This window comes from Denticeps clupeoides, chromosome 10, assembly GCF_900700375.1.
Source record: "Denticeps clupeoides chromosome 10, fDenClu1.1, whole genome shotgun sequence".
NCBI classification, from domain to species: domain Eukaryota; kingdom Metazoa; phylum Chordata; class Actinopteri; order Clupeiformes; family Denticipitidae; genus Denticeps; species Denticeps clupeoides.
The window spans coordinates 12,595,678-12,617,305 of NC_041716.1; the positions used below are offsets into that span (position 1 = coordinate 12,595,678).

Below are 21,628 nucleotides of genomic sequence, written 5' to 3' on the forward strand. Positions count from 1 at the left end.
GGCCTGAATGCAAGACCTTTGATCTGGTTCAGATATGAGACATATGAGACAGGATCTTAATACTAATATTGTTCTCAAATCTGAAAAAAGTGGTTAGATTAATCATCTGCACCACCAGGTGCATTTCAAGTGAAGCGATTGTCATTGTGTACACAGCACACAGTGCACACAACAAAATGTGTCCTCTGCTTTTAACCCATCACCCTTGGTGAGCAGTGGGCAGCCATGACAGGCGCCCGGGGAGCAGTGTGTGGGGACGATGCTTTGCTCAGTGGCACCTTGGCAGATCGGGATTCGAACCTTCTGATTACGGGGCCGCTTCCTTAAGCACTAGGCCACTACTGCCCCTTAAGAACTCAAGGAACACCTTAGGTCCTTTCAGCCAGTTGTGTCTCCACTATAGTTGATGTAGTGAGTTGTCTTTGTAGCACTTGGAGACAATTGTCATGGTGCAGTAGCTGGAGCTTGTCCTGAAACTACCTATGCTACACCCAGTCAAGCAAACATAGACCGTATCACCAATTTCTCACTTACATAAAAACATTATGTACTTTTGCAGATAGAACTGAAGAATATATTAATAGCACAGGTCAATATTTAATTTACCGATGGTGCCCTCGCTTCACACTGGTTCAGCAGGGCTCCTCACTGGACCCACGTCATCAAAATGAATCACACTTCCAGTCTGATTAATCATTAAAAGCGAGGCAGGGAAATTCCCCAGTCCTCTGTATGTTAGGAGAAGCAGCTCAGGAGTAATGATAGGAGCAGTCAGGAATAACTAGTCCCCAACTAGTCTAGTGTCAGGAGTAATGAATGAACAAAAGACTGGGATGCCTGTGAAGCTTTCTGTCAGTCTGGTTAAATCCTCTGTGTTCTACTCGTAGATTATGGATGATCTTGGATGGGCACAGGGTGTTTGTCACCTTCAATCATCGTCAGAGTGAGGTTGACATGACAATGTCTGTGTGTGTGTGTGTGTGTGTGTGTGTGTGTGTGTGTGCTAGGTGTGCCACTCGCATAATGACAGCACCTGCTGGTGAATGGTGACATAGCTAAATTACCGGTCTTAGAAAGAGCTTTAGATTACATAAGTGCATGCACAGCAGACTGTAGATGCCCAGGATAATCATGAAATAAATATTACCTACAGATTGTCCTTGTTCTGTCACATACAGGTTTAAAAAGCCACTTCCTTATGTTTGCCTTGTGTATTGTAATACCCAAAGATATTATTGCTAAATGTAATATTATATATATTAAAAAAATTGGTTTTTGGATGGGATCGATTCACAAATTTGACTAATATTTTGCATTAGCAAAACTATCTTCCATTCACCTGTGGATTTGCTAGATGAAAGTTCAACAAGAGAGCGAAATCAGAAATATCACATAATATAGAAATCTTAAGGTTTCCTATAGGATGAACATGCACTTTGGTCAAACTTCCTACAGCAAACAGTCATCTTGCAGTCAATTACAGTCAACATTCATTTGAAATCTGTCTGCCTCTATCCGGTAGACTGGCACAAAACAGACAATATCTTTTTCAGGTCACATGTGGCCTGCAATGCAGGCACAGTGGATGGTGACATTAGTTTTCTCTTGTTTTCATCCCAAAATACATGATGGTTTATTTAGCAAATTTGCATATCACAGAGGAGTGGACTGTTTTCTGTGGTGATGGCATGTGCTCTCAGAATGGCCTTCTATTTATGTTATGTGATGATTGCTCACATCTTCAATTCATTACTCACCCCCCTCTCATTTTTCATCTGCACCAATGCTCACCGCTGGCATATCATTACAGTCATGATTTGCATGTTGTTGTCCAGTGAATTGCAGTGGGTAGGGTAGGATTCACTAAGATTGTGGCACCATTCAATGAAAATTTAGCCAATAGACTTTATTAGAATGGGTTTCACTGACATTGACATTGAAAATTACAATAAATTATAATCGTAAAGAGATGGTCTGGCAAAAAAGATACACATTCCTTTATTTTTAAATTATGCTTATCACACCCATAGCTGTTTATCTCATGTTTTGCCTTACTGTCCTTTTTAGAGGTTAATTTATCTCAGAATACATTAGTAAAGTTTGGACTCACCTACTTTGTTTAGACTTTGGAGACTACAACTTTGTTTTTGGCTGAAACCAAAATTATGTTTCACGAATCAGATTGTTGCCTCTATTTAAGTGTTTTTATCATCAACAGCTTCATGGGAATAACAAAAGAGAAGTAAAAGTGCTCAACATGGTGAAAAACAAGTGATATAACATAAATGAAATGAAAATCAGGCAGCATTACAGGCATGGATACGCACACGTGCACTATCAAAAATGTACAACACCCCAATGCTGCCTAGTCTGACTTATGAAGGGTTCGAATCACCCACTCCTAATGAGAGGCCGCTGCGGGTCATTAGAACCCTTCCATGGCGCTGACTGTGCTCTGAGCTCCTAGGTGTCACAGAAGCCAGGAGTGTGAAACGCTGCCGTCACAGAAAAAGCTGCCTGCGTTTTTTGCAATTTTGCTGATTTACTACATAACCTCGTCTTTTTTTCATAGTTTGGAGTCTTTACTTTTGTTCTGCAATATAAATGCAATATAAAAAAATAGCCAGAAGGTTTGTCCGAACTTTTGCTCGGTAGTGAAAGAAAAAACTATTATGGCAGTTTGACTGGCCATGCTCTCTGGCCAGCGCTTAACTTTTCACTAACCACTGTGTGTCTCTTCTCCTTCTCTCCCCTTTTGCTTTTCTGAAGACCATAGAAGGATTGCTGCAGGTAAGGGCTTCCTATACTGACCTGTCTGTGCTTGTCAATTCTGTGTGTGTGTGTGTGTGTCTTTTCACCACTGTGGACTCTGCTGCGAGCGTCGCTTATGGGTGCATTAATGACAAAGAGAAGTCCTCAAAAATGAGGGGCCGCCACCTCCAACCTTATACGCTACTTACTACCCATACACCGAAGCTGCAGAGGCGGAGCTGTTTGTGAGGAGCAGAGGAAGAAAGCAGGGAAAGAAAGAATGGAGCTGTGAAAGGCTGTGAGGAATAAGAGCTGGCTTAATAACTCTGCCTGGATGTAATTGAAAATGGCCATAATGAGTGTGTGAAAGATCAATGCTGCTCCACACACACACAGTTGGCTGTCGAACCCCTGGAGTGTGCTTAAAAGATGGAGGGCCCTCCTCTGCCTGCCCCACGCTAATGGCTCTCGTTTTTGCAAATGGGGAATTGCCGATTTCTCAGAGGAGGCTGAATAAAATGGGTAAATGAGCACAGTTTGGTGTCTGAAAGGCATGTGTGTGTGTGTGTGTGTGTGTGTGTGTGTGTGTGTGTGTGTGTGTGAGTGAAAGTGAGGCTGAGCATGATTGTGAGTCTGTGTATGACGTGGTGTGCATGTTAGGGTGTCTGTAAGTGTGAGTGGCTTCACAGCCATTGAGATCTGGAGTTTCTCATTACTATTTTAATCCCTAAAAACTGCAGGAATCAGAAGCAGATGAATCGCCCCATTATTAATCACTACATGTTAATAACACAGTAATTCAATGCAACAGTGAAATGGTTTTCTGAAAGGGTGAGGGTTCACAGTTCCACACTCTTAACAAATATATTTAGGAAAGTTTAAAAGAATGTCAGGTGATATCAACAGTTTTGAAAAAAAGTGATAAAATAATCAATAATGCTGATTGACATATGCATGGAGCTTCCATAAAAATAGGTGAGTTGTGAAACGTGGCAAAGTAAATTCTCTGTGTCTGCCAGGTAATGAGCACATCTGGGAGCATCTGGAACTGCTAGCACACCACATTCAGACGGACAGGTGTTCACAGTGGTTGGACCCTTTGCTAAACAGTGTGTGTGTGTGTGTGTGTGTGTGTGCCTGCAGAGTGATAGATGACCCATGCAACATCTGGCTCCCAGCATTATGCAGGGAAGTGATTGCCATTGTGCAACACAGCACAGCACACGGTGCACACAATGAAATATTTCCTTTTTTTCTTACCACTGCCCCTAGGTAAGTGGTGTCTTGAGCTAAGAGCTAGGTAACAAGCGAATGCCATACAGGGACACTCCATGCGCCATGCTTTCGTTTTGCGACATTTTTGATAAATCTGATCACAGTTTGACAGTCATATGGAATCAGCCTGAAATCATTTCTATCATAAATATCTAAAAATGATTTACGAATAGGGGTTAGAAATGGTCTGGAGCAAGTAAAAAAGATTCAGAAGGTAATAAATGTGACCACTGTTCAAGGATAAAAAGTCGATAACAATTTTGTCTGAGCTCAGAACATTTCATGCAACATTTTATATATTTCATATATTAATATAACAATATTCCACATTCTTGTTAGTTTTCGATAAGGAAAATTTAAATATTCTACCCTCTCTTGCCTTTTCAATCAATTTTTTTTCAATTTTTTCAATATTGTACGTTTTTCAATCAGTCTGCACGCATGTTCGTTATCGTCGTGTAAAGCGAGCTTTTGTAAGCGTTGGGGGAGGGATCATCTGTGGGGTCTCGCCTGCCGTTTGATTGACAGGCTCCACTGAATCGCCTGTCCGTCTCTTTTTCTACCTCTGCCCCTCGCTTTCAGTTGTCATTAAAATGTCCTGCTGGCGGAGATTGTGCGTTTCCAAGCTCTTCTTTTGAGGTGAGAACAGGGCCGGAGTGAGATTGTGTTTCCCGCAGGCAGAGATGGGAAACAGTGTCGAACCCTGCGGCACTCACGCCTGCCCCGCTGTTCTGCTTATCTTCAAGATGTCGCTGCATTAATAGCTTTCATGTAACCTTGCAACCTGGCACAGATTGCAGATATGCAGTCTGTTTTGAGGACTGAACATCACTATCAGGCCTTCTTGATGTCTGAACACGGCTCAGGGGCTTAAAACCAGACAATATGCAGGAACAGCTTGAATCCTGAGAACGTTAAAGAAACCAATTTTGTGACAGAATTCATATTTAATTTGAAATCCATTCATTTTTGTAGACATTGTACTTTTGCATTAATGCAGGTGAAATGGTGACATTCTCTCAATGGTTCCCTGCATCTCTAACTTGGAAAATAATCTGTAGAAAATGGATAGCTGGATGGGCTGCGATTTGAAGTTACAAGGGTTTTAACGTCATTTTAACCATCTACACATTAAACAGCGTTCCTCCACAACCATGCTGCAACACAAAAGGACAAATGACAAAATGCAAGCATGCAACAAAGCAGACAAGCATGGTTGTAATTTGTATGTGTATCTATAATAAAGAAAGACAGTAATATAGTGAAATGATGTTAGTCATATGAATGCATGCGATACATTTGTAAATCCCTATTGTGTGCTCCTGGGCAGTGAGCATGGGTATTGTGGACTGTGTCGAGGAGGCCTAGCGTATGCTATAACAGATGCAGCCGTTACAGAGACGTGAGTCATTTGTCATTTTATCACCATTGTTGGAAGCAGACTTTGCTTCCATTCATCTCTTGCTTCCCAAAAAGCGATGATGGTCTTTTTCGTCCCATGACTAATCTGCAGCTGTATAAATACGAGACGAAACTCTCACGTCTCTGCGGCTGATTACCTAGCAGAGGATGTGTGTATGCTGGGCCTGGATAAGGCTGTAGGGTTCTCTGAGTGTCTCCTGCTGAGTACCTTCCTGCTCTGGGCTACAGACGGTGATGCTGACACTCACCAGTCAGGCCCTGTCACCCTCCATCCGTAGTCGTCCCCATCTATCACTGTCTGCACCCTAGTTTCTTTTGACAGGTGGCTCCTCCTTTATCGCAAGTCACCACGCGTCTGTTGTCTGCCATGTCTTTTTTTAGTAACTGCTGTAGAATGAGATTCTCGGTGTGATTCTTTCATGAAGGTTATTTGTGAGGCGAGCACAGATCTCAGTTTCGGAGGTCACTGTGTGCCTGAACGTCACAATGACAGACCAGAACCCAGTGTACACTGTTTACACTGCTGCATGACTGTACTTAATACAAAGAGATAGTACATATTGTGTGTTTAGTAAATGAATTTGTGAGAAAAATTACTAATACTATATACACACGCACACACACACACACACACACACACACACACATACACACACACACATATATATATATATATATATATATATATAATTTTGTCTTTATTTTGTCTTTTGTTAATATCAGTAGCAACTTTTTTCTAGCATATACATATGTGTGTGTGTGTGTGTGTGTGTGTGTGTGTGTGTGTGCGTGTGTGTGTGTGTGTATTTTTCTGATTCTGATATTTGCTAGAAAAAAATTACTACTGATATTAACAAAAGACTAAATAAAAAGACTAAAATTATATATACAGCACAGGACAAAATTTTGGACACACCTTCTCATTCAATGTGTTTTCTTTATTTTCATGATTCTCACTGAAGGCATCAAAACTATGAATGAACACATGTGGAGTTATGTACTTTTACAAAAAAAGGTGAAATACCTGAAAACATGTTTTATATTCTAGTTTCTTCAAAATAGCCGCCCTTTGCTCTGATTATTGCTTTGCACACTCTTGGCATTCTCTCGATGAGCTTCAAGAGCTTTTGACCTGTAGTAGTACTAATTTTTTTTAGCATATATATATATGTGTGTGTGTGTGTGTGTGTGTGTGTATATATATATATATGAATAACAAAGACTCCTAGGGAACCAGACATCTGAATTACAGAGCCTCCCAGGTTACCGAGGTTACCGAACATGCCCCACCTCCCCTCGAGCATGATTGACAGTGCTGTCCACTGGGTATTCAGCAGTATCCCTGTCATGCCTGATCCACATGCATCGATTTCCACTTTCTCCGGCCTTGTACCGGCCATCTTGTCATGGCTTCTGTGACCTGGGCAACGGTTGTTTTTTGTTTGATTTATTCCCTGCTTTTATTTATTAGCTCATCCACAGAGCATCCATTGACCTTGTTTTCCTTATTCGGTCACATAATGAAATGGCTGTTTAGGCTCGCATTCAAGTACACGTCTGTTAATTCTTAAACAATCCTGCCCTCTGTCCTCCTCTCTCCCTGCCTTCTTTAACTTAAGAGCCAGTTTGAGTGTTTGCAGCAGCCGGCGCTCTGGCTGCTTAATTGGATGAGGGCCATCCTCGAGACGTCGGAGAGTTGGCAGCTCGCTCTGGAAGGAACTCTCTGACTCCGTCAGGGTACAGTAGCTCAGCATCGCCTCCTTTCCGCTACCTGGTTTTGGGCTCTGGGAGCGCCTGTGGATTTTAAAACCACAGAGGCCTGTTTTAGTGCCGCACCATGTTCTGTAATTACCGCGGTTTTTCTGGCTCTCTCGGAGGCGCACCGCAACCAGGGACCCTTTACTGTTTATGTTTTCCCTGTAACCCTGGGCGGGAGAGGCGGCGCGTTTTAGAGACCGTGAACACCAGAACCAAGGGCCCTGGGTGGCACTGCAGGGGTGATCTGGAGACACATTCCTGCTCTGTCTCGGGCCTGGCATAATTACATCTGCACCGGAGCTGCTCACAGCGGGGCCTGCCGTAACCTGCAGCTCGGTCTCGCTCGCAAAGAAACAGATGGAACGCTCTGGAGAGGTTTCCTCTTCTGGAAAGCATTACACATGCAAGTAACATCCACTGCAGGACAGTGGCTTTATTGCAAGATATTTATCTTTGCTGCGTTTCAAAAAGCTCTGGCGCGGAGGAAGGGTGAGAGCCTCCGAGCAGGGAACCTACCGCCATCTGGTGGCAGCAGCGAGAGCCGCACCCTTCTGAATGGGACTCGAGTCAGCTGCGGTTCCTGCCAAGAAGCTCTTTTAATGTTTCCTCTGTCAGTCTGCTACTGATGGGTTCAGTGGAGAGGCTGGGGTCAGGTCAGTGCACCCACTTCTTAAAAAACAGGCCATGTTCGCAAATGAAGATGACTATGACACCCTCAAATACATTTAGACTGAGAAAAAGTCACCTCATTATTTGCTGAACTGCTTGCCTGATTTTGATTGGCCTGTCGTGATTAAAGACCTCTTTTAAAAATATTGTCAGGTTCTCAGGATTATCTGTCATTATAGTATTATACAGATTGCAATGCATCATTATTGATTCAAAATTCATTATAAATTTGGATGAGGGCCACCACAACCTCACATACAGTACAGCCAACTGGTAAGTTTAAAAAATAGAGTAGAAAATATTTGTTGGGACGGGATGGATGCTGACCATAGAACGAGGACACAATCGCACAACTAATAAAACCTAGAAAACATCACACTAGGCATTAAATTGCACAGGGACCAGGACATACAGTACAATGGCTCGATGGCTCCGTCTGTGGCACAAAAGATGCATGTACCTGCTAATAAATGTTCATGTTTCAAGGTGGCCTGTGTGCTTGTTTTAGAATGTGTGTTTTAGTCTTTTGTGTGAGTGTGTGAAAGGGAGAAACCGTAAGGTTTAAAATCATGTTCATTCTTTCAGTAAATGCTTGCTTATGTATATGTTTGTGTGTTTTCACACACAGAATCCTGCTTGCATGTGATTGTAACCATGCATGAAATAACACATTGACAACTGAGCAAAAAATGGAAAAAAATGAATTAAACTGCTTGGGGAATGATTGACTGCTGGACGTTTTAGTTTGCCAGTCGAAAGATGACCACTAGGGGGGGACATCGCATTTAACAAGAAACGCAGGCGGTCTGAATTAATTGCAATGCTGTTGGCAGAGTAAATTTAATCAAGTGAATTGTGACCTCTCACTCCAGGCACACATTAGTCAGCCAATGAAAAATAAATGTGACACACACTCAGACACTATTTAATCTAGCCCCTGTTGTGTTGACTGGGCGGGTATTTTCTGGTGGACGGTGCTGGTCGGAGATAAGGCTCATTGTTCAGAGTGGGGTGGTGCCCGCTGACCCTGTGAGCAAGGCTGTTATGGGTGCAGATGAGGGAAATGGGGCAGTGGCCGAGTTGCACAATCTGTTTATGATTTATCTCTCAGCACTAGGGGGTCGATCCTCTTTCTCTCTGTAAATGGAGCAGCCATCTTTTGTACAAACATTATTAACCCCCGTTCCCCACCGTTTAGGATTAATGTGGAATGGTGGCCCCCCGAACCCTCTTTTACCACCCCCACTCTTTACCCTCAGTACCCTAATTGCAGACATCACTCCTCCCATTTCCTCAGCAGGACAGGGCTCTGGGGACTTGGGGGTGTGAGGGGAGGGGTTCTCCATTAGCTGTCTGAACTGATGGGGGTCGGGATTCAAGCAGGCATAACGGAATTGTCACACACACACACACACACACACACACACACTCACACACACTCACACTAAACCCCTAACATACATCCGATCGCACTTCTTACACATGCACAGACCTCCCCTCCCACACGCAGATATTCTCAACTAACCCACACACTCACACACCCTCATGCTGTCTGCACCCCCTTCTCAGCTGTCGGACCCCTCCCCCTTTACTGCTGTCGTTTCCAGAGCACTGTTATTCCAGCCACATCTTCAGAATATAACATACCCACACACTGTAAAACACACGCTGCAGATCAATGCAAAGTGACTGTGATGAAACTGGACGAAAGATAACACTGGAAATGAGCATCACAAACGGCCTTCGTCCACAACCTGGGACCCCTGCACATCACTGCACCTTCCGGAGCAGAAATATTCTCTCATGACTCGGTGAGCTATTTAAAAAAAAAACACACACATAGAAATCACACGAGAGCTGTCAGTCATGCCTACAGGCTTTTAAAAATCTTGTTTATCCAAGCATCCCTAAAGAATGTCTTTGAGGTGTCAGAAAGAGTTGCACACAAAAAATAAGAAAGGGCTGGGTGTGTAGTCAGCTCCTCCTTTCTGAGATACGGAGAGTATGACTGGGGCTTATCTCCGACCAGTTCACACGGATGCTTATTAAATGGGACACGCTTTTGGTGGGACGCCGAAAAGGATGCCTCTCCCTGCCATGTCACCGCAGAAAATGGATGTGCAGCATATGGTGTCCATGATTGTTCCTGAGTGCGCAATGCTTACTCCTTAATGGAAAATTACAACACGGCTCCTGCGTGGAGGCTGGAGTCGGCCCAAACCGCCGTTCTGCACCGTGTAATTGATTAGCATGATTAGTCATTTAAATCCACATCAACGTTTTCATTATCGTTATCCGGCCAGGAAAGCAGCACATGACCATTTAACAGGAGGTTTAGATAATCACTCATTACTATTCAATAAACAAATTACCTTTCATTTAAAAAAAACGCAATATGAAAATCATTATTATTTTTTTTTAATTGCAACAAGTACATTTGCCCATTATCATTCAAATTAAGACATAATCCATTGTAAGGCAAATTAGAGAAATTAGTTTTGGGATTTATTTTCTTATGTACTTTATTCATGAGGTTATTGTCCCCGGTGGCAAGTCATTTTGCATTTCAGAATTGATTACCGCTCCCTAATTGATAAGATAAACAGAAAGTTATTTGCATTCCTTCAAGCCTTGAAAGCGAGCGAGAGAATCTCTCGCCGTCGTTTTGTTCATTGCCGTGATACCTTAATGGGATCAACTGTGGGCAGGCGTCGCCACTATCAGACATGTACTTATAATTACATGTACTTAGTGCACATGTACAGCTTGGTGACGTTCTCCCTGGTTTTTGGTGGCCATTTTAAAGGGACCTTAATTCAGGATCTCTGGTTTGAGCCGCAGCTTGCGTGGACGGGAGCGAGGCAGAGATGTGGAGAGTGACGGCGTGACAGAATGACGGAAATGAATTAAAGGGTTGTGCTGTCCGATTGGAGCGAGAGGGGGTGGGTGACGGTGGAGATAATTGGCACTTTCGGCTGTCTTGTCACATGCCTGCGTAATTGGTGTGCGATGGGTCAGCCTGGAAACGAGTCGGGTGCGGGAGACGCGCAGAGTGTGGAGGTTGGTGGTTGGTGGTGGAGGAGCTTGGCAGGAGGGGGGGGAGTCACCAGACAGGGGGACTCAGAGGGAGCAGCAGCATTAAACATTTACACTACACACACACACACACACACACATCGCAAACACGCGCTGACCTCATTACCGCACACAAAAACATAGTGGCCCCATTAAGACGGCATTACGTTCCCAATCGCAGGCTCGTCTCCACATCGCTGATAACGGCATGAGAGGTGGCGGGGTGATAAAACCGGGCGGCTTATGGGCTGCTTAAACAGGGGCACGAAGCTTTAAATCGCAGCGAATGCAGGAAGGCGGCGCCAGTAATTCAGAATGTGGATGAGCTATTGTCATAGTTAGTGCCTAATAACTGTTTATGGTGCGTGGCAGCGGCGACTGCTCCTTACCAAGAAAAAAAAAAAAGAGAAAGGTGGCGGGGTGGGAGTTTTTTCTGTTTTTTTTTCGGAAGGTAATATTTATTGCTGTCGCTCACCACCCTATGATGCGGCAATGAAAATTGATTTCCCTGTGAATTATTCTGGCGGTCCACAGACTTCATTTCAGCACCTTGCATGTCTTGGATTTGCAGTCACTTAACTCAGCTGGGGGAATGGACAGACAGGGGTGAGAGTGTAAGAAGTAGAAACCTGAGTGCCGTGTTAACACAAGTAAAGTTGGGCAGGTAATCGATATTAAGCAACGATAAGATGTTCCTCAATTCAATTTATGGGTGACAGCAACAATTTATTATTATTATTATTATTATTCAGGCTGGCAGAAAATACACCATTGTCAAACACATCATTTCATCTAGAGATTATGAATAATGTAAATATGTAGATAGTATAGATGATGCATAGGGTAGGTTGGAAGCAATAGATAGAAAAATATTGGATCAGGAACAGGATGGTAAACAGTCTCTCTGTGACAGCTGGGCTGAGCAAGGTGGTGTGTGTATTGCTAGACAGATGAGGGTTAAGTGTGAGGGTTAACTGTTTTTAGTCAATGAACTGGTGAGGTGTCTCTGGTTGGTGTTGGGTTTGTTCTGTGGGACCCGGCCCAGCCAGCGAGGTTCCTGCCTCGTCCAGATGTGTCCTGGACACAGCAGACAGACATCGGTCAGCGGCTAGCGCTCAGCTGGACTGGCTGAACACATGGGGGATGCATTTGTCGCACTGCCAATTGCACACACACACACACACACACACACAAATAACTATCCAGCAGTACAGCTGGGCCTGGTTTTATGTTTCTGTGTAAATTCTGTCTGCTTTCTGGTTTGCTCAACAAGTACAATTTAGCAACAAGTATTTTGAAAATTAGTCCTCCAACACCCAGACCAGCTCCACCAGATCTTTAGTCATGCCATATTAAACATCGTCCAATATTCAGCTGGGCAGATATGCATGATTTTTGCTATTAGCATAAGTGCTTTTATTAGATCAGATGGCCAATGCAATTTATCAGTTTAGAAATGAAGTTTTCTCCCAGTAAATAACTGCAATTTCAAATACAAGTTATTGATATTGAACCAATACTGGTACTTGTACAATGAGGGGCAGCCATTAATTATTTAGTAAAAAAATATATGTTGGTAATTATATATGTTATACCATTCCATGTGCACTTTATACCTAAAGTAATATCTACCATACAGCTACTGAGAATCAGGACCAAAGTGACCTGGTCTCCACCCACCCGCACACTTTGACACTGTAGCTTTGTGACTGTGCCATTACATTAACTCTAACATTAAACTCTGGTGGTTCCACAGCCAACTCCAGATGTTACACATCAGGAAAATCTATACCTGAGCTCTGCTCAACACTGACCAGTCATATGACCCTGATTGTCCCAGTGGAAGGAGGGGGCGTCGGCTCCAATGGCAACATCTGGTCGCGTTCGTCAGAGGGGTGATTTAGGGGTGAAAGAGAGTAAGCGGAGCGAAGGAGAAGAGGCGGAAAGACTGACGCCCCCTGACACTAGCCGGGCCCACGTCTCCTCAGACAGCAGACATTATTCATGGCTCTGTAATGTTCTCCAGTCAGAGGGGAGCGCCGCAGCCAAGTGCTGATCAGAGAAGTGGGGCGGATGGGCGGGTGTGCCCGCCCCGCTGTTCTGCCTGGCGGTCGCTGAACATCCATTGCCTCCTGTGGGTCTTGAGTGGGCTTCGGTATACGACATACGGTAGAGTGTTTTTTGGGGCTTGGTATGCAGGAGATGTACAGGAGACCCCTTTTCGTATTTACTTCTTGTGTCCTTCTTCACCTTACTCTCAGAAATTGGGGGACAGTAGGAGTCCATTTATGCTCCAGGAAGTACAATCTAAAACCATGGTACCTGTTTTGGTACATGATGAGATATCCAATGTCATGACAAGTGAGAGAACCTGACTCTTCCCTGGCAGAAGAGTCGGGTTCAGGGTCAGAATCAGGAAGTCTGTCAGGGCAAAGACAGGAACGTACCAGGTGACGAGTCAAAGAAGAAGTCAGAGCTGGCCGTGTCCAGTGAGGGGGTTCAGGGGAAAAAAAGCGAGGCAGAAAAAACCTCCCGTAGCAAAGAGAGTTAAACTAACTATGAACAAGGACTACTGTCTTCGATGTGTTTTTGAGTGTAGTGGCGGCCTTCTTGTGTGTTTTGGAGGGGCAGCAGGAAGCTGGAATATTGGCCAGTCATTACCCATCATTTCTTTAAGATGCTCAAGTTACTGCACGAAATCTGTAAATGACTGCATTCTACTTTTATTTAAATTTTACACTCCATCCCAACTTTTCGGAAACCGGGGTTATATTATATGGCATGTCCATTTTTAATACTACCCCAGCGCTGGATCACCATCATCTCTGCAGCGTGTTCTTTTCTTGCTCTGCCCGTCGCCATTTTTTACATCTCCCGCTCCATCTCTCCACTCAGCTCGCGCCCTCTCTCCCCCGTCGGCCTCGTCCAAGCCCACGCTTGTTTTGTTCCTCTTCGTTTGCCTCATTTATCAGTTTGTTCCCAGCAAATTATGGATGAGGCGCCTGTCACTTCTGAATGCGTGGCTCATCATCGCGCGGCGTTATCCTCGAGCAGGTACGTTTTTTTTTCATGACAGACAACTCAATGGCGGCGTGGCAGAGCATTTCATTCAGGGGTGATGAGATGAGCAACAGAAATTGGATCGGGTTCGCCTAACATGCCACGTTCTCTCCTCAAATGAGCTCCGAAAATTTCCAAATAGGTTGTCATGTTGTTTTTATTTTTATGCTGTCTTGGTTACTGCTGAACCCCTCTGGCCCGGTTGCAGCCGGGTTGTGATGCACGAGGCTGCAGTGATGTGATCTGGGCCTCTGAGACGGCGTTCGCTGTAAACCTGTTCATGAAGCAGGAGCAGAAATATCGCTAAATGATGTACTGAATAATGTTAAATGGCCTCTCAGTCTGACCCCGAGAGGTCAAAATATCTCTGCAGAGGAAGCGGCCTCCTCCAGAGCAGGCTGCACTAGGTCCGCCACTTTATTTCCCCAGACATCGGCTGGACAGCATTGTACATATGAATAACGCTGATGTCACTGTCATCTCTGAAGAATGCGTACTGCCAGTTTGGTACTAGCCTTTTGTGCTGCACTTTCTGGGTAATGGGGATTGTGTGCCAATTAAAATGACTTTTTGCCCTGTATGCACGAGGATCTGGCATGACAGAGGCTAACAGAGAAAGGAAAAAGGGGCGAGAGAAAAGGGGGAAGAGTTCATTACTGTAAATGCAAATGAAAGACTTCACGCATATAATAGGCTGTCGCTGTCAGCTTTGATAAGGCTTTGAAGTGTGTGTGTGTGTGTGTGTGTGTATGGTTTCAAAAAGTCTAAGGACATAGCAAATGTCTTCATTCTACCTCAACGTTACACCATTTCAGATTTTCATTGTATGTTTGCTTCTGGAAACATACAGTGATCTGTGTCTGTTTTATGTTGGTTGTACAGTTTACTCAACGAAACCCTTGTTTACAAGTTGATAATTGATTAATTGATTATGAGGTCATGAGGTCACACTGCCGACACACAAATCTTAAAACGAAAGTGCTATTGCTTTTCCAGATGGATAGGAAGGCACTTCCTGCCCAACACGTCGCATCATCTGGGCCATTATCAGGAGCTGCGCAGGAAATTAAAAGTGCGTAAAGATGTCGCACATAGGAGCATGTGGCACATTAAACTCGCACATCATTAGTCTGATTTGTGATGAAAAGGTCAGAGCACCACGCTAATGAAAGAGGAAGGCTAATGCCCAATGCCAGTTAGTTCTCCTCCATTAGAGCTCTTCTGGTGGCTGCTCACAGTGGCTACCGCCCGCTCAGTTTAAAACTAGAATGGGTTTATAGTTCTACGGCCAACCTGTACTCTTGCCAGTAAATCATAAAGTATTATGAATGTAGTATTTCACCTACATTTCCCTGAGCTGATTTATCTTTTTAATAGAAGCGCAACTGCTCAAGTGCTTATGGAGTGGCCTCAACTTTTAAAGTGCACAGTTGGTTTCAGACACAGTAGGAGCGGAAATTATAAATATGAAAATCACACGCCTGATAGCCAATCATCTCATTTTCTTTAGCTCTTGATTAACTTAATGAGATTAGAATCATCTCAGCTTGATACCTGTTGTAGCAGCCAGTATGAAACCCTTGTGGTTTGAATTGCTTTAGCATGCGAATGGCAGAGAAAACAATCGAATGGGCAGACGGGGTGTGGCCGCTAACCACGCTCGTAAAGGTTGGAGGATGCTGGGCTGTGATTGATTAATGGGATGGTAGATGTGGTCTGGATCGGTGAGCAGCGGATGTGCCTCCCACTGCTTTTTCTAGCATTAGTCACGCCAATGTCATCGCCGCATGTATAATGTCGCTGTTAGAATTACATCATCATCCAGGCAAAAGAAAAAAAATATATATATATATATATATATATCTTCCTCCCCTGTAGCACGGAGGTCTTGCACTTCTTCCCTTTTTTTGTCTGAGCTCGGTGACAACATAACGAAGCGTTACACTCTCAGCTATAAAAGCCACTGGCTGCAGGTTGTGGAGCGGGGAAAAAAGCTGGCTGGAATGACGGCATCTTCTCCCTTCCGCTGGCACGACTCCTGCGAACAAGCTAAAAAAGCAGCATCGTAATGAGTTGAGTAGTTGCAGGAATCTGCTTGTAATCAAACGGCCTAATTAATTTGATGACCGGCTCAGCGCTGGGATGTGACAATCACGACAGCTGCTGCAGACCTGAGATCAGGCAGATGGACCGAGAGACACATGACAGACAGACAGAGAGATGAAGATGCAGACAGCCTTGCTGGCAGGATTTATTCACCACCATCATCTTCCTTCCCAGGGCTGTGTAAGACATGTAAGACATATTCGCTAATGTTACAGCCTTTATGTCTTCTGGATTTAATGAAATTATAGTGGTGTCAACACTTGACATGTTATTTTGCCTTCACCATAAATAAATCGCATAAACAGGTCCTCTCGTAATTTCCACCGCTTATTATTTCGCGTTAGTTAGTATTAGTGAGAAGTGAGGCTAAGGAAATGGTGTGCTTAACAGCAGTTTAAACACATTTTGGTTTGGGGCTGGTCGTTAGAACCATTAGTGTACACTGCTGTTGGACTATATTGGTTCACAGCACAGTAAAATAATAAAAGAAAGGCTTGTATCTCAGAAAGGAGAAACTGAAGCTGTACATTTTTGTTGGGCTAAGGCCATCGCTCAACTTGGCCATTTAATGTACTTTTCCCAGTATACATGCACAGGAGGGAGTTGGATTTATTCACTGATGAATGTCCGACTGTGCTATGGCAGGTATATGTGGTATGTATATGTGGCAAATGGGAGGTCAAAGCCCAGAGAAGGAATTGTGGTGCATGCAGGAGTACCTCAATTACTATTTTCTCAAAAGTACTGATTGAAACCCAGAAGAAAATCCTTATTGAGGTTCCCAAAGCTCTGACACACCCTAGGTACTTATTCTGTGCCAATACGTCACATGCCTTGGAGTAGCTAGTCTCCTTGATCCCTCTGTTCCTATTTCTTTTTCCACATAACCCCATGTATATGGTAGAAATTTGATCCTTCACTGGTCCATTGTGACCAGTACATTAAATTCTAAACGGGAAAAACGAATATAGACGTATCACATGTAAACCGAAACTGTGACCATAACACTAAATTTTCAAAAATTAAACATTTGCAGTACTTATATAAAACCTATTACATGAAATAACAGCACTGTATACATGGCGCTTCCTGAAAGTACACAACATTACACATGGGACATGTGTAATCTGCCAGTCTTCGCTAGTTTAATGTGCTCCATTGGCACTGAAGTCCATGAATCACATGTTATTGCTGCACGACTAGCTTTGCTCATCGACGCAGTTATCTGGATTTGTGGTAAAGTGCCGTCAGTGAGATGAGAGTTACTCCTACCCAGAGCAGCGCTGTACTCAGGCACTACCGACACTACCTACTATATAACGAGAATTTGTATTCCGCATTATCATCATGATATTTTTGATTAAGTTCTATAACATTAATGCAATCATCCATATCTGCATCCTGATGCATCGATTGTAAGATTAATTTCAACACCCCTAGTATAAGGCTGTCTTAGCAGCCAGCATTGTCTGGGACTAGAGTGAAGATATTGTCAGTGTGAAAGACTACACACGGTGCACACAATGAAATGTTTCCTCTGCATCTAACCCTAACCCCATCACCTTGGTGAGCAGTGGGCAGCCATGAAAGGCACCTGGGGAGCAGTGTGTGAGGACGGTGCTTTGCTCATTGGCACCTTCCGATTATGGGTCCGCATCCTTAACTGCTAGGTCAACCATTGCCCCAAAATAAATGAAAAAAAAGCACTGTGATGCTGGATGTTGAAGCGAATGTGACTTTAGTGAATGCGCTACATAGTCCAGGGAAGAAACACAGCCTTTTATTCTCTTCTCGTTTTCTTCTGAGGGGCTCTTTAAACAGAATAACTCAGCAGAAGGCAGCTGAAGGAGGAGCCGGGGTTTCATTGCCACACTTTTTTTTCCCCTTCATGTGGCCCATTTTCCACCTCCTTTTGATAACGTGAAAAGCTTCAGATCCGTGGCTGTCCGCGCTCCGCACTGCCGCAACGTCACCTGTGGGAACGACAGGGCGTGCTCGTTGTGTCCGAGGTGCTCAGAGGGAGCCTGCCACAGCCCTGTGTCACAGATGTGTCATGTCACACTGTGACCTCTGGAATGAGAAGGAGCCGTCAAGGATGCACCAAGAAAGATGTTAACTGTCCGAGGTGTCGTCCATATTTCAGCTTTGATCTTAAACGATCTTGATCTTAACCATTTGTGCCACTACTGAGAGGGGGAAATATGGTGCCCTCTGCTGTTTAAAACCTCCTTATATGTCACTTGCAGTGTTTTTGCAGGAGCTTGTGGTCTAAGGATGTGTCAGGGCTCATTAGGTGATGGATTACCTGACTGTGGCGTGGAGACATGGAGCTTCATCTCCCTGCAGCTGCTGGCTGATGTCTCCCAGGTCAGCCTGACCGGCTGACCCCCTGCCCAGGGGGATGGACCATTGGGAGTCAGGATCCCTGGGTGGGGGGAGCTGGACAGAGAGAAAGACCATGTCAAAAAAGATTAATGACCCGTGATGGGAAACAAACCAGGGTAGTGTTTGTGTGCATGTGTGTGCGTGGTGTGTTTGAAGCTTAGGATATGTAGGAAGCTTTTGAAGCATAGGGTCTCTGTGTGTGTCTGTTCATGTGTATGTGTTCATGTGTGCACCACAGGGTGGGGTAGAGTGGGAGAGTGTAAATAATTGATCATATAAGCTCACTGTGCTTGCTGTGTGTCTTAGTTGATGTGTGGGTGTGTCAGAAAAGGGAGCAGATCACTTCATCCTCCACTCATTGCACATCTTAAGACTGATAAAATATTATGACGACATCTCATGGCTTAGAGTCAAGAGTCATTTTCTTCTTATGCCCATTGTAAAGTATTTTTCTTACTGAATTTATGTTTGTGTTATTGGATAAATTGGATTCGGGGACACTACATAGACATGAGGACCAAAAAAAGAGACTATTCTTTTTGTTATGGCAAGACTGAAAATAGGTTACACTGCTGAAATAATTTGAGAGAAAAATTCTTTGAACCCTAATAGCAGCTTTTGTGGAAAATCCCCTTAAAAATACACTTAAAATAATGAAAAATAAGAACAAATAGAATCATATTTTTGCTTTTACTGTTATTATTAATAAATGAATGACACACATGTATGTATATGTGTGTATATATATATGTGTGTGTGTGTGTATGTATATTAAATCTATTTAAAATCATTATAAACTGTCCAGTTTTGACCGGTGCCTGGGCCGGTCCCTCTTTTGTCTTTCTGCTGCCACGGGTCTGCCCCCTGAAACACTCAGAAGTATTCCCAAAAGCTTTTATTCCGGCTTTTTTTCACCCTCCCCCCTTCTCGGGCGCTCTCTCCCCCTCCTCCTGCTCTTTGTTAGAGACAGCCCCTCTTCCACTCCCCTTCTGGCAGGCTGGGCTGAGCGCCGGGGCTGAGGAGAGCCGGGACTGAGGCTGTGGGAAGGAGCTTGAAGGACACAGTGAAGCTCCGGGCGGCTGCTTCTCTCGCAGCGTGGAGGTGGACCGAGCGTCCGCTGACGTCCCTCTGTGTTCTCCCGCCTCGTTTTTTTTTTTTTCCATGCCTGTCACCGGTGATCTCTTCCTCTCGCTCGATCGCCACGTCTCACTCGCTGAGCGGACCCTGCGCTGAGCCTGACACTACCTGCTGCCAGGGGAATTTGTGACATGAATGGTCTTCATCCAAGTTCTTGTTTTGGCTGCTGCTAAATGCTTCTGCTCAGGGGCTGCGGGTCTGAGCCCAGATCAGCCGGAGCACCACTGGAGCAGGAGTAGAAAAAAACGCCTGGATGATGGAAGGAGAATATAAATAATAAGAAGAGAAGGGAAGAGATTCTTTTGTAGCAGACAAGAAAAGAAACTTCACTTAAAAAGATCATTTGACGCTGATTATCTATTAAGAGGGCATCGTGTAATATTTAAGCTTTTTTGGGGGTATCTCGGCGCGTCCCAGAAGAGGCTGTGTGGCGCGCTGCCGCCCTCCCATCACCGGCACAGGAGCCGGCGCTAACTTTCATCCCCCCGCTCCATCCCGCCCGCTTCCCGCGGACTCCGGGGGTGGTCACGTCTCTCGCTGGCGGAGGGGGAAGGGGCCGCTGTATTTTTTTTTTTTCCGCCGGTGAGGAGGAGGAGGAGGAGGAGGAGCAGGGGAAGGAATTTTCAGGGGGTGGAGAGGAGAGCCCCTCGCATGTCAGTCCGATCCGAGGACAGCCGCTGACCGTCCGGCGGGCGGATGCCGAGGAGACGCGCTGCGCCGTGAGAGGGTCTGCGGAGCGAATGCGCACGGGTGTGTGTGTGGGAGAGAGAGAGAGAGAGAGAGAGTGAGTGTGTGTGTGTGTGTTAAAGAAGCGGAGGACCGTAGCCTCGGGGCAGAAGTTGGTTGGACAAAGAACGCCCTTCAACACCGTGCGGGTGTGCGGGATGCTCAGCCGCCACGCTGCCAACTCCTGACACCGGCCCAGCCTGGCATCTGAGGCCATCACATTGGGCAGACCTAGGTGGCGCTGTATCTGAGGGTGGACCCCCCCGAAGCTAATTAAGGCGGATATTCCGTTCATATTCCGTGGTGGAATTTTGCCTCCTGCAGATTCAAAGGACGAAGTTCAGGAGGGGAACGCCGTAGCCCCTGGCTGTGGAAGTTCCCTGTGGTTCTTCTCACCTGTGTTACCATCACACACTCACACACACACACACAGAGAGAGAGAAGAACTCTCACTATGTGATGGTGCCGGGCTGCAGGAGCGGCACGGTAACTCCTCTCTGCTGCATATTGGATGATATTACAGCGCAAAATGCGTTGCCTAGGAACGGCCGAAAGCTTTTCTGTGCGTTTTCATGAAAGGATCGGTGCTCCATTCCCCACAGAGATGCACAGCTGGAGCTCAAGCTGAATTTGGACCATTTTCCCCCCACTGCCGCTGCTCTCTCTTCCTTGTCCTCTGGTCTGTGCATTCCCCCGTCCCCGCTGTTTGGGTGCCCCCCGCCCGTGTGGGCGTAAACGGGCCATCGTGGAGTGGAATATGACCACCTGTCACTACCCTACCCCTCCTCCGGAGAGGGACCGGATGTACCAGCACAAAGTTTCCCTTGTGGTGCGCTATTTCATGATCCCCTGCAACATCTGCCTGATCCTGCTGGCCACCTCTACGCTGGGATTCGCTGTGCTTCTCTTCCTCAACAACTGTAGGTCCTTCCTTGTGCATCGCATAAAATATTATTTTTGTTATATTAATATATCATTAACGTCAATGATTAATCAAATCTTTGAAATAGGAAAGAATTTACATAAGTAGATAAAACAAGAAATAACCCTCTTGCACCAAACGGGTTCCCTCATCCATTATCTTTAATAATGTTTTTATAAATAGTTCAAAATATTGACTGCCCTCACACAAGCCGCTCCCTCATTCTGGGTGATTTAAATATGCATGTCACCTGTCATTCTTTCTTGCTTTATTTAGAGTAGAATAGAGAATAGAATGCCTTTTATTGTCACTATACGCATGTACAATGAGATAAAAATGAAG

At 44.8% G+C, this 21,628-nt stretch overlaps 1 protein-coding gene across 8 annotated transcripts in view; it reads left to right on the top strand.

The window, feature by feature from the left end:
• agrn (agrin) overlaps nucleotides 1-21,628 on the top strand; it is a 188,445-nt gene that overhangs the window by 52,222 nt on the left and 114,595 nt on the right. For 2 of the 8 annotated variants that reach the window (XM_028992679.1, XM_028992680.1), the window contains exon 1: nucleotides 20,227-21,284. The exons of the other annotated variants lie outside the window; for them this stretch is intronic. In XM_028992679.1, the coding sequence (XP_028848512.1) occupies nucleotides 21,122-21,284 (163 nt within the window). In that variant the 5' untranslated portion in view covers nucleotides 20,227-21,121. Of the gene's footprint in view, nucleotides 1-20,226; nucleotides 21,285-21,628 lie in introns of those variants that run through there. 8 annotated transcript variants of the gene reach the window in all.